The sequence below is a fragment of the Protopterus annectens genome, chromosome 10.part0, assembly GCF_019279795.1.
Source record: "Protopterus annectens isolate FY-2018-M chromosome 10.part0, PAN1.0, whole genome shotgun sequence".
In the NCBI taxonomy this organism is placed as follows: Eukaryota; Metazoa; Chordata; order Ceratodontiformes; family Protopteridae; genus Protopterus; species Protopterus annectens.
The window spans coordinates 1,164,220,504-1,164,237,057 of NC_056744.1; the positions used below are offsets into that span (position 1 = coordinate 1,164,220,504).

At 39.9% G+C, this 16,554-nt stretch overlaps 1 protein-coding gene across 2 annotated transcripts in view; it reads right to left on the reverse strand.

Annotated features, from left to right (window-relative positions):
- The window catches only part of LRRC41 (leucine rich repeat containing 41), a 600,929-nt gene that overhangs the window by 100,568 nt on the left and 483,807 nt on the right, over positions 1–16,554 (reverse strand). For both annotated transcript variants that reach the window (XM_044085906.1, XM_044085905.1), the window contains one exon: positions 8,522–8,644. In XM_044085906.1, the coding sequence (XP_043941841.1) occupies positions 8,522–8,644 (123 nt within the window). The remainder of the gene's footprint in view (positions 1–8,521; positions 8,645–16,554) is intronic.

Consider the following 16,554-nt stretch of genomic DNA (forward strand, 5'->3'; position numbering starts at 1 on the left):
CATTTGGGTTGTCCTGCCAGGGGTAGCCCTCAGATGGCCGGAATACCTGAGGCTGAGTATTTCTGCTTTGGTTGCTGTCACTCCAGGACTGGCATCAAGGTTGTCAGTGGTATAAAATCAGGCAGCCATTACATCAGTTTTTCTTACCGTAACTGTCAGGAGCCCCCAATAGGGAGCTAGGTTATGGTGGAAAAACACCACCAGTAGAGACAAGTGGGATGGAGGGAGTGAAACCAGGACTGCAACAGTGAATACACTTGAACATCTACATTTATGGTAAGTGTGATCCCATGGGCCTATTGGAGTCTGTTTGCCACTGTCTTGGCCGATGGTGCTGTTTTGGCTCCCTTCCCTATGAAGTCTCCTTTGCCAAGTCTTAGACTAGGAGGGTGGAAAGGACCAATGTATGGTAGGGTAATTCCGGATGAAATGAGGAAGACCTAGAGAAGTCCTTGACAGTTTGCACTGATGTGGTCTTAGTCTCCATTTTCTTAAGCACAGCCTCAGCCGTAGGACCCAAAAGAAAGTCTTTGTCCAAGGGGGCATCTAGGGGACTTTATCTGACATGTTCAGTAAGGGATTTTACCTCAACTAGGCATGTCTTCTAATGACGGATCTTGTGGCTGCTGCCCTACTGGAGGTTTCCAAAGGCATCATAGCCACAGTTCAGTGAGTGACTAGCCACCTGAGAGCAGGAAATGCATAAATCTGGTGATTCCTTTGAAACGGCCTTATTTTCAGTCCCCATCAGTTTTTGTTTCATCTGGTCAAAAATGGTTTCCTGGTACTTCACCATATGAAACTGGCAGTCCAAAGCCCTCATAACAAGGGTAGCAGAGGTGTAGACTTTCTTTCCAAACTTGTCCAAGGCTCTGCATTCCTTGATTGTTGGTAAAGGATTTTTAGAAGAGCTAGATTCTGCTAACTTTGAGTCTTGAGCCACCACTTCAGGATCTGCCACAGGGTTCTTCAAAAGGTGTTTGATGGAATCAAGACCCTTGTAAAATCAATCAGGTTTTCGAGGGGCGGGGGAAGACAGTCTAGTTGTAAAGAAGAATCCAGAAAGATGCAGTCTACCACCTGTAAGACTGGCGGATGACAAAGGGTTTATGCTGAGGGAGATTTAGGAATTCCCTAACCCTCTTCCTGGACTGGAGATAATCCTGAGCTTCCCATCCGAAGTGTTCCCTCATGGTACTTAACATTTCCACAAAGGAAATATCTGCATCGGGGTGGGGCTGAGGCAAGGTTCTTCTAAGAATCAGAATCCAAATAGGAAGCAATAGATTCATCCTCCTCAAAAGGGGATTCATCATTAACAGAACCATTCTCAAAGTCAAAACAGTCAGAAAACTCCTGGGGTGAGGTATCCCTCTTTCTTTTACCAGGGGATATTAACAGGGGCATGGAGGCATCTGGATATGACCAAGGAAATCAAATCTTCAGCCAACCTCACTAGGTCTTGCTGGCAAGATTGAGAGTGGCCTAGGCTGAGTTAAGGTGAGTATACCTTTTTTGTGAGATACCTTAGGTTTTGGCCTAAGGCCGACCTCTGCACTAGGACTTGGATGAAATTAGCCACCTGACTTATTCCCATGAGCAGTAGGCAGAGGTGACCTCCTGATGACATGAAGAGCCATTTTCGGTTTTAGAGATGTCATTGGAAGCCAGAGCCTGCAAAATGGCCCTGTACCCAACCGACGAACCGTCTTTCAGCTTGTAAGAAAGCAAAGGGACCCACAGGCATATTGGACTCCAAATGGGTCTCAACAGAGGCATGTGCCACCACCTCAGTTGCCAAAGGGGGCTGTGAAGTCACCTCACCTGCTTCGACAATCACACGCCTAGGAGGAGTGGCCAACAATGAATGAGTGTCATCTGAGACTTAAAATCTGAAAAGCTTTTTCTTTTTTCAACTAGGGGAGGTCTGCTCTGACCAGTGGATGACATAGTACATGAATGCCCTGATGACTCACTAAAAAGTTTATTGCCTTACACTTGACAGTTCTGGTATTAAAGTGAGCACAAAACTGACAGGAATGTAGTACTTTGGTCTCAAACAACTCACACGAATGAAAAGTCCCGATGTGGTATATATTTGCCACAGTGGAGACAGTTATTAACTTTCTCGGACAACAGTCAAAATAGCCATGAAAAGTTCCCCAATGGGGTACTTAGCTTTAAATGTCTTCTTTCTTTCATGTGGACATCTGACACACTGACTAGCACTCTTTTTCAGGCTCTGACAGCAAGAAAGAAAGGAGGTCATGGCAATGGCTGAATCCCTTTAAACCCAAATGTAGTGACACTGGACAAGGTATCTGCCTGTTTCAGGAGGAGTGAAAAATATTCTCTGGTAGTTGGGCCAGCTCAGGACTTCCACAGCAGGAAATCCCACAAGTCAGGACTGCAACAGTGAAACACGAAGTACATCAAGTAAATATCTCAACATATCCTAGTTCTGCTCACCGATGGGTTATTTATATGCAAAATATCGGTGATAAAAGCTAACATGGGCATGTAAGGCTAAGCTTCTTAACATCTTCACAGACCAATAGTGTTTTAAGTACTTAACATATGCTTGAAGTCAGCAATAAGCTATCACTGGAAAAAGGCACTTGGTAAGGACTCGGAGTTGGAAAAAGTCCAAAGGGCAAAGAAGTAAAATGATAATGCAATCCCAAAACAGAGAATCTTTAAAAACACCTTGTTTTTTGTGAAAGGGCATATACAAATCAGCATACTTCTGGTCTACAGTGACCAAAAATGCTACAGAAGAAAGAAGGGGGAACAGAGCTTGAACTGTCAACATTATGAATTCTGGAATCTGCAGAACAACGTTTGGTCTATGTAGCTCTAGAATGGGCATCTAGGTGCTTGCTTTTGTGGGTACCAGGTAAGTCTTGAATAAAACCATTCCCGCATTGTTCTGAGGGTACTGGCTCTATAATCCCCTGAATCAGTAAGTTGGAAATGATTGGAGGCATAAGGTGAAGCTGTTTTTTTGGGCCTGAGGAATTCCTGGTAGAGTGAGAAGGGAAGCCAACTTGAGCTTGTATCTGCTCCTTATTGAAATGTCAGGACTCTTATTGGCGAGTCCCGAAACACAGAAAAAAAAGACTGAAAATACAGAAATAGAGTGAATACTAGGTTCATAGGAGATTACTAGGCTAACACATGCATCTGTCTCTCCAGCATGTTTTGTTCAAGTCACAGACCAGGTTTACATCCCTAGACTGGGTGACCCTCGTCCTGTTAGTTTTGCGAATGTGCAACAGTTCCATCAGGCTGGATTTGTGAGTGCCCTTTAGGTTAGGCATAGGTCACCCCTTATAATCAGTAGGAGACACAGTAAAGGGATAAGACTTTTAGTCTAGCTACACAGGACATGTTGTTTACACTTTGTATTTTCTCTGTGAGGAACCTTTGAGGTCACTCCAGCTGTTAAAAGTGCCTGGTCAAGTACATGCCAAAAGGTGCACTGTACTCAATTACTGGTCTGATGAGGGTCAAGTACAGTGGGATCTAGATGCCATGCTTTTACTTTTAAACTGTGCCACAAAGAAGCACTTTATCACCACTGTGGACACATGGTGGTCAAAGTTCAGGCTACTATTTATCTGTGTAACTAGATCTCTCACCTTTGAGTTCACTCTTAGGGGTGTACTATTAATGCTGTAATTTGCAGGGGTATTTGACTTCCCGAAGTGTTTGATTATGTGTTTTTGCAGTTTTAGGCCACGGCTCTGATACCAATAATAAGTCTGAGTTAGACCCTTCTGAAGGATAGCTACATCATTGGGGGGGATTCAATAATTACCCCCAGTTTACAGTCATTTGCAAACTTTGACAGCCAGAGACCTTTTACATTAGCTTTGACTTCAGAGAATTATATTCCAAACAACAGTGCTCCCAGTAGTACTGGGCCCTGTGGCACTCCATCAGTAAATGGCCTCCTGATGGACCTGAATTGACCCACTCTAACAACTTGTGTCCTATCCATGAACAATGTGTCTATCCATCTAGCGATATAGGGATTTATGCCCAGTTTTGTGAGTTTACCAATAATACCCAAGTGGGGCCAAGTCAACAGGCAGTATGCACTGTTTTAACCTCATCCATGGACCAAGTGACTTTCTCAAAGAAGTCCACCAAAGTGAGTAGGCATGACTAGCTCCCTGATTTGCTAGTTTACACTACTGAGAGAGCTTTATGCTCTGTTGTGCACATTCTCTCTTACTTCTAGATAGGATTTTCTTTCTTTTCCTGTACAACCTATTCACACCAGGAGTCCACCAGGGTGGCTTGCTTTTGCAGTTTGACCTAGACTTATTTTGTGCTGTTTCTGTGCAGTAGTTTATACAACCATACAGGACTTTTGTGTATGCCTCTGCATAGACTTCTGTTTTCTGGGTTTGGGGATGCTTGGAGATTAGCTATGTCATCACTTAATAGGACGTACTTTGCCTTAGAAAAGTTCTTAAAAGATTAGGGGTTAGGTGGCGGTCTAGTTTTAAATTTATTTCAAGGGAGATTGCTTTGTGATCTGATCTAACCCATGAGGACATCACACTTGGAGGGGTGCAGTGCGCTCTCATATTTGTGAGACCAGTTCTAGGATATTTGTAGCCCTAGTGGGAGTGCAGACAAACTACTCCAGGGCATTTGCATTGACAAAGTCCAGAAATCTTCGGTCCTGCACGTTAGTGGTCATAAATGCTCCCCAGTTACTGAAGAGGGTAGTTATAATCACCTATGAGTATGGTACTGGGCTGAATGGCGAGTGGTTCAAGTAACTTCAGGTATAATGTACTTTTTTTTGGTTCATGGTGGGGGGGATTGCAGCTAGCAAGAACATGGTAATGAATTTTTCTTATGGTTAGTTGGACATGGAGTATTTCAAGCCAGTCATATTGTTTGACCAGTCTTGAGGTCTGCTTACCTTTTATGTAGATAGACACACCTCCACCTTTTGCCCTTTCTTGTGCAGTGGGCGATCTGAATGTATAATGTATAAAAGTCTTTCATTTTATCAATAGTGTCCCCAAAAGGAAATTTCCTCATTAGGGGAATCAAAGGATTAAGTGTCATCAGCCTCATATTCACATCCAGTGGGTGAATGAACTTAAAAAGCACTATCTCACCACACTAGGTCAAAATCTGCAAATTCTTCTTTTTCAGAAGAAGAGGGAACTTTTTTCCCTTTAGAGGAGTGGAAGAGAAGGATGCAGGCATAGTAAACTGAAAGGAATGAATTGCTTTAAATAGCTCTTGTGTAAAACTGAACCAGTGTTTCTTACCGGATTTCTGACTGGAAGGGACAGAAACTGAATAAATATGCCTGTATCATTGCTGATAATGTGCCTGTATTATTGCTGATAAATAGAACCATACAAGAAAGCACTATTCCCACCATCTGGAAAATCTCCTACATTATCCCCCTACACAAGGGTGGAAACTTCAGAGAATATTCTAACTATCGTCCCATAGCTCTACTTTCTCCATTAGCTAAAATAATGGAAAAGTGCATCCACAGACAGTTACTAGACCACCTAACTCCAGAACAATTTACTGGCCAAATCTCAACATGGCTTCAGGCCTTTCCACAGTACAACTGTACTCCTATCCTTCACTGACAGCATCAATAAAAACCGTAACAACAATCTTCTCTCTTCAGCACTTTTCATCGACCTTTCAAAAGCATTCGACATGGTCAACCACCACTTCTCAATATTCTAAAATCCTTCTCTCTGGACACAAAGACTATAAAATGGTTCCAGTCCTACCTTGATAATAGAGAACAGGCAGTGCTATGGGACAACAACCTCTCATCCCATCTCCCAGTTCTCTAGGTGTTCCTTAGGGCTCTATATTGGGCCTCCTCCTTTTCTCAATATTTATCAATGACCTCAACCTAGCTATTCCTTTAACTAACTGTGTACAATACGCAGATGATTCGACAATAATCTGCTCAGCTAAATCTCAATCCCAAATACAGACTCTAACTCAATGTTCAATAAAATATAAAATTGGTTTCTACAACCCTGCCTCCTCTTGAACCCCCCAAAAAAACAAACTCCTCCTCTTCACTCCTACCTGTAAATCACTCCCAATGAACTTTTCAGTCTTATCCAATAATGTCATATCTCCCAATCTCCAAAAACTAAACTTCTAGAGGTAATCACTGATAACAACCTGAACTTTGAAACCCATATCAACAATACCATAAAAATTGTCAACAGGAAACTAGGCTCCCTCTATAGGATAAAACCATTTCTCTCCCCAGTAGCCAGAACCACTATTGCCTATTCCTACCTTATATCCACACTTCTTTATACTTCTTCCATATATACTAACTTGACAAAATATAACCTTAACAAGCTAGCCAACGCTTACAACAGCATTGCCAGATTTGCTACTGCTTCCTCCTTTAGGACCCATCACTGCCATAACCTGAGACAATTAGGCTGGTTAGAGCTTCTGAATCAGATTCACTTTCAACAATTCACCATTGCGCACAAAACCCTTTTCCAACCTACCAATACCCCAATACTTGCTAGTCTCATTACCCAATATAAGAACCTTTCAACTTTACGCTCATCTAATAAACTACTTGTATCAACATGTAAATCTAATAACATGGCAGGAGATGCTCTGTTCTCAAATGCAGTTGGAAAATATTGGAACCAACTCCCCCATTGACTTACATCACTGTCTTCATTTACACTTTTTAAACACAATCTGAAACTCTATCTTAAAACTCATTGGTTATGTCCCTGTACAAATCCAGACTAATCTCATACTATATCCCAAATACCCTCTCTTAAGACCTAATTCCTGCTCTATCTGTGTCTTTTTAGATCAAGACCTATCCTTGGCAAAAACATATCTTATCCTAATAGAGATAATTTAAAATAACTAGTTAAATTCTTCTGCATATAATTCTAAAGCATCATACCTAAGGCAGGCAACAAGTATTGCTTAAACTGTGAGCATTGCTGAACTGTTGAAACTTGAAGTATGCATTTGTTTAACAATTACTTTCTAGTTACTAATGAAGTCTTGTACATAAAGTCTAAAACATCTTATCTAATGCTTGTAACATGTTTTTTGTATAAACTGTGAAGATTCCTGAACTGTTTAAAATTTGTAGTATTTAACTGTACAACAACTAGTACCTGTACGTTAGTAATCTCTTGGAGCTTATCTCCCCAGGACTCTACTGAAAATGGACATAAATCCAGTTAGACTATCCCGGTCAACAAATGTAAAATAATAAATAAATAAATAAAATACTTTCTGAGAAAGTTCAGAGAGTGCCCAAACATATGGTGTTCAGAATGAAAGCCATAGGTCTGACCTTCATAAGGAAACCAGGAACGCACTTCATAGGTTCTTCCTTCCTGGCTGTCTCTGCTGAATGTTCGGTTTTATTTGACTTGTGAGTATTCTGAGTCAAAATGACCTCTAAATAGTTCTTATCAGAGGGTCCAGAAGAAGAAGATGGATGGTCTTTGTGGCTTTGAAATTGCCTTGGCGTAGTCATCAATCATAGACCAAAAAACAGGATGATGTCCAACTATTGTTAGCCACCTCTCTTAAAGATTTTCCTCTCTTTTTAATCTGAGGGAGGATGTCCACAGAAGAGGAAGACAACAATGGTACAGCCACTCACTAAGTCCTGAAGACATATGCTCTCTAGATAAGTGCAAAGGGAAAAAAACATACTCCTTATAGTCTTAGGGTCAAACACTTGTCAGGTATTATAGGAGTTAACATTGTGCTCAGCCCCTAAGCAAAACAGCTAGAGTGAAAGTCCTTGTATGGCATTTGATGGCCATAGTCACACACTCCTTTTCTGACAGACATAAGAAACTTTCACACAAAAAGTTATACGTACAGAAGAACTGTACCAAATGAGGTGCTTATCTTTCTGAAAGCTTTTCTCTGAAGCTAGTCGTATGGAAAACTAGGTACAGCACTGATAAGTCTTCATATGCAGGCTAGCATCAAGAAAGTTCTTTGTTTTGGAATTTCTATACAGCCATCTTATACTAGCACATCCACTCAGGCTAACGACAGAAGCATGGTGCGCAAGGAAGGGTCCTGAGCTTTTTAGACTAGCCAGACGTAGTGCATTCTTGGCAGGATATATCAGATCTGACAGGATCACTGCATTTCTCTTCCTAGTTTTAGCCAGCATGAAGAGGCAGCTCACATTCCCTCCAGTAGAGATCTACTGAGTGTGTACCTTTAACTCCCAGTGGGTGTGGCTTCAGCCTTTAAAAAATCAAGTTATCACCTTACAGTTTTAACAAATACTAACTGACAGAGGTCCTATAGCAGTACAGTTGTGTTTGCCATCATATATGCTTCAAGATAAAATATTCTGATACCTTGTATGCAGCATGGTTTTGGAATTATTAATGCAAATATGAACAGGTAATATCTGACGCCTAGAGGCGCAGTAGGATGTAACTGTACAAACGCCTGGAGACGTCACTCGGCTGTAAGTACTCACCAAGTCTGTTTCCAGGTAGCCTCAAACCCTTTATTGTTGTACTTCTCTTCACTGTACTGACAAATTCAGCCAAGAATTGTTCTGCATTCCTCTCAAACAACCGGCAGTAAGACAACTTGACATCTGAGAAAAAAAAAAACAAAAAACAAAACTACATTAGACATAAAAAAAAAAAAAAAAAACATTCTGCTCTAGGGTCTAGAACATTGACACTGACTCAAGGAGCCTATAACACAATTATAGTAATTAACTATTTTAACTATTTTAAACTGATGCCATCTACATTCTAGTAATAAAACAAGCTAAAACAAGTCCAATGTCTCAGAAGACGATTGCAAATATCATATAATTTGAAGCTTAATACACCTTAGGTCCCTAATGCATGCAGTTATATAGGGGTGCTACTAACAAGAGATTTCGTGACCTTCACAGTGGTTGATCTGCTACAGTACAGAACAGCATGTGAACAGATTTTATACAGCTAGACAATAGTAAGTCAACCACACCCACACTGATGAACTTCTTAGCAGTGGTCTCTTCCACCAGCTTTCTTGCTAACCCTGCAGATTATCTTTTCCCTTCCTTTGACATATTTATGCTCTTTCCTGCCCTACCTGGACATGCCAAAATATCCCAGTCAGTAAACAAACATGGATACAATTTTAGGTATACAAAGCTGGCACTGCGACATAGGCAGCCCAGACTAAAACATGGATGACACATGAGTTATTAGTGAGACAAGGATGCTGGAGGAGCTTGTTGGAGAAGAATGGAAATGAGTGGTTGATGCTGCATCAGCTATCTTGGGTTGAGAAGATGGCAAATGTCTCTGTGTACCAGCTATAGCTGTGGGTTACACTGCAAATATACGCTCCACTCCATGCAAAACAGAAGGCAGGTCATTGTGGTGACCATAAAAGTCTAAAAATAAAAGCAGCACTTTCTAGCTTGACATAGTGGGTCTGCAGAAATGTATACCTTGTGATGGACAAGGTTTCAGACGTTTAACTCCTGTATTGCTGTCATCAATATTTGAGTGTAAGCCAGACATATGGGGCCTGAATCCCACCACTAATGCCCATTAATATAGCAAGGGCAACTAACCTTAAGGGTGTATGTTAAATATGTAGTGCTGCCTTGTGTAGTGGCCAACACGTGCAACAACAAAACAACCTTTTACAATATATAGGTACAGATCGGATATAGACTTTGGCTTGCCAGGATTTCACCCATCCATGTCTGAGCCCAGCACCCTCCATTGCAATCTAAAGTAATTTAGACACACACACACACACACACACACACACACACACACACACACACACACACACACACACACACACACACACACACACAATTTCCATAATGGAAGAGTAAATGGTAACTCTGTAGCATCAGGAACCTCCCCTCCTAAACTTTATTGCATCACTGTCGCCAGTTAGAAAACAAACAAGAACATTTTACTGTTTATCATTGAAATAAACCAACATTTAAATATTTAAATAGTAACAACTATTTCTAACCAGTCTCGTTTAATAGGGCAGATATTAGACAGTTGCAGGCCTCACTAAAATTCATTGTATCCTAAAAGTAAAATATCAGCCACAAGCATTCATAGACAACAATCGCTTTACTTAAACAAGCGAAAATATTGTCTTCTCAAATAAATGTGCAAACACAATTTGTCCAAAGAAATGAAACTCAAACATTCAGACAGGAAGTGTTCAGAAAAAATCTATCTGAGCACTCAACTAGAAACTCTCTGCTTCTGGTTAAAGCTACACTATGCCACTGCAGTTTTTGTCCATGTCCAAAACAAAATCTGGACTTGCAGGCAGTTTAATACAGGTTGTGCTCTGTTGCCAAGGGTGTCCACTGGAAAGCAAAGTAGTAACTTTTGAAATTCTTGTAACTTATAAATCACATTACTGAGTCACTATATGAGATGACGTACATTAAAAGGGAAACAATCTCAATAACAGTTTCCATTATCGTTGTACATCCATTGCACATACAAATGCCATCATAATTCTGTTCTTTGCTCACACACACTACAACATAATCATAGTTTTTCTACATACTTTAATCATCTACTTGAGAGGTACTTTGTACACAATATTTCCAAATCCACAATTTATTTTGATGAAATTCACTTCCTCCAATTTGCAAGGACTCCTTTTCTCTACAACTTTTCTTTTACCATAGACTGTACATTTAGTTCTGGTTTTAATTGTGATTTCCACTTTTGTGTGATTTTTTTTTTTTTTTTGCTGCTAATAACATTAGAGTTAATAAGGTCTTACTGTACCTCAGTATTTCTAAATCTACACTCTAACTCATTAATATCATCTTCTTGGTCAGTATAATATGTTTCCAAATTTTGCAAGAGAGTCTGAAATCCAGTTACCTTTGCATGCTCTCACAAAGTGTGCTGCCAATCCCCCCCGCCTACATTATCTCCAACAACTGTTATTCACTTCTGTTTGATAACTGGGTAGATAGACTGGTCCGGAGTCCTTTTTCAGCTACGACCTGGCCTCAAGTGGGCACCGGGCAAATACAGAAGAGAAAAATATAGTGGTACAATTTTATATAGTATAAATCTATACATGATAATATACAGTAGGCAATAGTTTTTATTCGTACTGGCGGACTGGAAAAAAACATTCAATACACATTGGTAGCAATAGCCAAACTATGTAGAACAAACATAAGAAAGTTTTAGTGAAAAGGCTGGCTAAATCAGGGGTAGACAGAAGAATTTTTAGCATTTCACTATAAATCAAGTACATGTGCAGTCATTATGGAGTTATTCAGAAACAGCTACTCTGAAATTTACAAAGTTCCTTTATCCATTAACTCACTGGGAAGATTGTTCTACAGGGCAGGTCCAAGTTTTGAAAAGGTCCTTTTCACCTATATCTGTTTTAAAAGATGGTCTGTGAAAGGAAATGGGCTCAGGCTGGGAATTTCTTGGGGAGCAGCTGGGTTCGATGATGAACTTGGGGGAATATCTTTCATTCAATATTTTAAACACAAGTGAAATGAGTATATAGGTGACTCTTTTCATTTAGAGAGAGACGATTTAGCGTTTACAGAAGAGGACAGGTGAGTATGGAAGTTGGGGAAAAAGGGTGAATTTAGTGGTTCTTTCTGAGATACTGACAATATTCAGACTACACTATGGGAGACAGCAGGATCATTGGTCATTACTGGAATTGTGGAAACCATAAGGTTAGTATGAGCAATGGATGGGACAGCTGGGAATCCAGAAGGCATGGCTGCTTCAGCAAGTGAGGCCAGAGCAGGGGAACCAGATTTGTTCGGGCCAGAATGGGGTAATGAAGATTACTGTTGCCTACCAGACAGAGGCTTTATGCAGAAATCCTCACAACCTGGAGTAAAAAATACCTATGCAGACATGTCCATGCAACTAATCTCAATCCTCTGGACTTCATAACATACCTAGGGGCCTTACAAATTTTGTCCCACTATTCTTTTTTAATCTGTATTTTTTTTTTAATTTTCCTTTGCAGTCTTTTATACATTCTTCTGATTTATTCTTATCATTATGCAGCTCTTTATAACCCTTGCTAATTACCCATTTCTCTTTAATGTCTTTTGTTCTTGGTTCCACACTCCCTCCTGTCTGTGTTCCGCCAACAGTCCCCAATTGCGAAGGTGTACTCTAGCCTATGGGTCAAATTCCTGCTTGGATTCATCCCATTCTATCACATTTCCATTTCAACTTATTTGCTCCCAGCAGTATGGTTCCTTTATTAATTTCCTCTAGTTACTTCCTGACATATCTTAACTGTTTCTGTACTCTTAATTCTATGCTTTCCTGCTGACAATATCCAACTGTTCCACTTCCTCACTTGTTTAGCCTATATTTATAATGCTGGCTGCCAATTTACATTCTGTAGAATTATTCCGATTCTACTTAATGACTTGCTTCCAAAACCCTAATCTCTCTGCATCCCTCATACTTCTTCCTTGCGCCACCATCATCTTTTTCCACGTTTATCTACATCCCCCTGTGTTTTTGTTATACACGTATGCATTTATATATACATTTTACTCTCAAATGTGTAGATTTAAAGTATCCCTTCAGATCAAGTAATCATAATCCACCTTGTCCTATAGTAAGGATTCAATTATCCCACTTTACACTCTATCTTTCCCGTCCCAAATGAATTCCTTTGAGCACAAATATGTACATTTTCAATCTTTCCCTTCCCAAATAAATTCCTTTGTACACAAATATGTATATTTTCAATCAATTATTGACTTTAAAAAATAACCCTTTGGAAAAACTCACATACTACCCTTGAAGAAAAAAAAACCCACCCATACAGAGAAAAAAAAACAAAAATCAAATGTCTATATATTCATGCTTAACATTTTCAAAACTTAGTTTAGCTGGGGAGGTATTTGATTTTAACCTTACCTATTTCACCCACATAGTTTTCCTACTTCTCAAAACTAAATTTAATTTTCCTTTTAAAATCTAATTACTGACTCTGATTTTCCAAGAAGCTCACATACTACACTGCCAAAACATCTCTTAACAGAAAGTCTTCCTTGTCTCAAAGGCATCAGTTCAATTCTGTCAATTTCCTCTTACACAGTCTAACAGCTGAAATCTGATTGCCAGCTGATGCCCTCACAATACACAATGACACTGCCACTTACGTAGCATTCCCCAATCTGCTTTCATTTATGGATATACTTATTTTGAGGGAATGAAAAGCACCAACACAAATCTACATTCTTCAGTCTGTTTTCTAACCTTACAGCTTTTAAAGTTATGCATACTAATCCTCATACAGTCATAGCCCCCTTTCCCTCCAGTGGCTAGAAATCACATCACTGTTTAACACTAAACTGCCCCCCCCCCCCTTCTTTAAGATTATTTCTTAGCTTGCTGTGACTAATCCATTCAGCCATTCAGATTTAAAACAGTTAATTCGGTCAACACATTATGCGCTTCTATAACCATGTTTCTGTTACGTTTAAAAGCAGATTTTCTTGCTTTGCTATTGCTAGTCAAGCCAAGTTACACATGCCTCTCAACCTCTTAACACAAGAAATCTGGACAAAGTCATAAATAATGAGGAAACAAAGGCCCAAAATTAGGGGCAATTTTTAAGTAATGTTCTTATAAGCTTAGAAAATTGATAGAAGTACAGATGTTGAATAAGAATGGATTTTCTGAAACGTATGAAGTGTGAAACTCAAATGTCAATCATTACTTTTTGACTTCAGTCCTCAATGATTTGACATTACAGTAACTTTGTACTATTGTGCAGTGCACTGATCGGTTACTTTTTACTATACATCACATAGTGGGATTAATACTTCAGAGTCTTTGCACTATTTATCAAGTTTACTTTATCATCAGCCTTTTTTCACAACATATACAGTCTCACAACATCAGCTACAGGTTTGAATCCTGGCTTCTCCAAATTGAAATAATTATTTGTCCCCCTCCTGGTCCTTATAATCTTCAAGTAACAAGATCTGGTTCAAATCCAAACGTTTGATTTTTCTGGTCAGTTCCTGAGCTGTACTCTGCTGCATATCTGAAAAATAGACAGCCTCTCTTGGACATTCCTTACCTGTACAGGTTTGAGAAACAGAGGCCCCTTACATTGTTGACTGGAGTTTTGTCGACTACATTTTTTTTAACTCCTCTTGTCTGATCTGCCTCCACATATGTCTTCATCCTACCTGGAAAAAAATATTTTGAAAATGGCTGAATACAGTCAGGGTCTCTTGATAACTCTTAATGACTGGAATGAACTTAAAAGCAAGTAATAACTTCCATAAACATCCTATGATCACCAATTTTCAAAACTTTCCCTTTTTCCTACATTTTTGTCAGAAACGTTTCTTTCTGCTGATATGACTAAATTTTAATCTGTACAGGTCTCAGCTGCTTTCTGGAGGCGAAATTTAAGGTAACGACACACTATGACCTTTCCATTAACAAATCCTCCTGAACTACTACTTACTCTTGTCCTTTCATAATATCGGTACAGACCACTCCCTCCAAGTTCTCTGTTATTGCAATATACCTCAGGTTTTCTCTTCTTATTCTGTCTTCTTGATGTACTACTGTTTCAACGATTTCCCATTTTAATGTTTCAATCCTATTCTCTTCCCTTATTTCTGTTTCTGACATCTTCAAACTTAAACATTTCATCAGATTGATTATTTAATGCTTCCACTATTTTCCAACAGTTTTCATTTGAACTTATGTACTCTTCCAGATTCCCACACATTTTAAACACTTCTGAGCGCATCTCATCTATTTCATACATATCTCTCAATTTTCCAGATTTTTACCTCCTATGTTTGACCTGTTTCTCATAAAATGTGTGGTTTTCTGGCAAATCACTGAGAACTGAAAACACCAAATAATTGACATATATTTGAGTTTCAGACTTCATATCTTTAGAAAAATGCATGCTAACACAAATCCTGTTATTCTAGCAACTTTCTAACTTTGTAATAGCAATATTTAAAATGTGCCCCTATTTTTGAGCCTTTATCCCCCACTATTTAAAGCTTTGTCCAGATATCTTACACTACAGGTTGAGATGTATGATTTCATATAGTTTACTGGATGCAATCTCCTGCACTGGCGTTGCAAATAAATTTGCTTTCTGCTGATCAGCCACAAGTTTCTTTTCTCCCAAAATCTGTTGTTCTTTTCTGGTCAATTTTTTTCTTACTTTTCCCAAGTTTTTTCTTTGATAATCTCCAGCCAATGTATCTTCAAGCTAGTAACTGAATTTCACCCAGATTTATAACTTTTACCAACTTTTTGGCAGTTTCTCTGTTATCCCTCTGGGAAAACTCTAATTAGTGTGCTTTTCAGTCAGTTGCCATCTTGGAAATCTTTCTCCACCTGTCTTGACCCATACGGAGGAAGACAGTGAGATTTCCACCAGGCCTCTTGCAAAATATAACCTCCTGCTGATTTCCAAGCACCAGTGAAGAGGTATCTATCCTTTGCAAATTTCTGCTTCATCAACATCATCATTAGGGTTCTCTTGCTAAGATATCCTAACTACTTGAGAGAGTGACACACCAAATGGGCCACTGGTTATCCAGCTTTCTAGGCAAAGTATTGTTGTGTAAGAACTTACCATAACCTTAGATGTCCTTCTCTTCTATATGCTGCTGTATTCATGACATCAGGGAGTTTGCCTCTGGTGAACTCTCATACGTCCGGCAGTATGCAAAAGTTAAATGCTACTGCTAGAGTGCGCATGACGTCCCGCATCTCCTCTCGGACATCAGTTATATAGCAGATGTCAGCACGCACCTCTCCAGAACTGAATGCTGCCAGATACAGAGACAACAGAGTAGTTACTCCAGGAATCAGGCAAGTGTGAGGGGGAAGACTGGGTGGGAAACTATACAGCAGCATATAGAAGAGAAGGACATCTAAGGATGTGGTAAGTTCTTACACAACAATACTATGCCCTTCTATTCATATGTTGCTGTATTCATGACATCAGGGAGAGTGCAAGAGTTCCTGTCCTAATGAATGGGTGGCAGACCAGAAAGCACCTTCCACAAATCCATGGAGGATGGCTCTGGCAAATCCTGCCCTGGCTCTAGAGACCATATCCAGTTTGTAGTGCCTGGTGAATGTGTCAACTGAGGACCAGGTAGCTACCTCTAGGATAGCAGCTGTATCCAGTCCTTTAATTAAAGCCACTGAGGAGGACACTGCCCTGGTGAAGTGTGCCCTAACTGGGGCTAGGAGTGACTTACCATGATTGTGACTTACCACACTCATCACATAGTCCCACTAAACCTACACCACCAAAATCCACACAGAAACACAAAAACATTCACGGAGACTCTCAATAATAATCTGCTCAAGCAACAGAGACCTCCAAAGCAGAAACGCAATCAACCTCCACCCCCCAACACAACCCAAATGACACACAGCCCCCAGACACAGTGTGCCAGTAAACCACAGCCCATAAGGCAAAACAACGTACCCAACACTC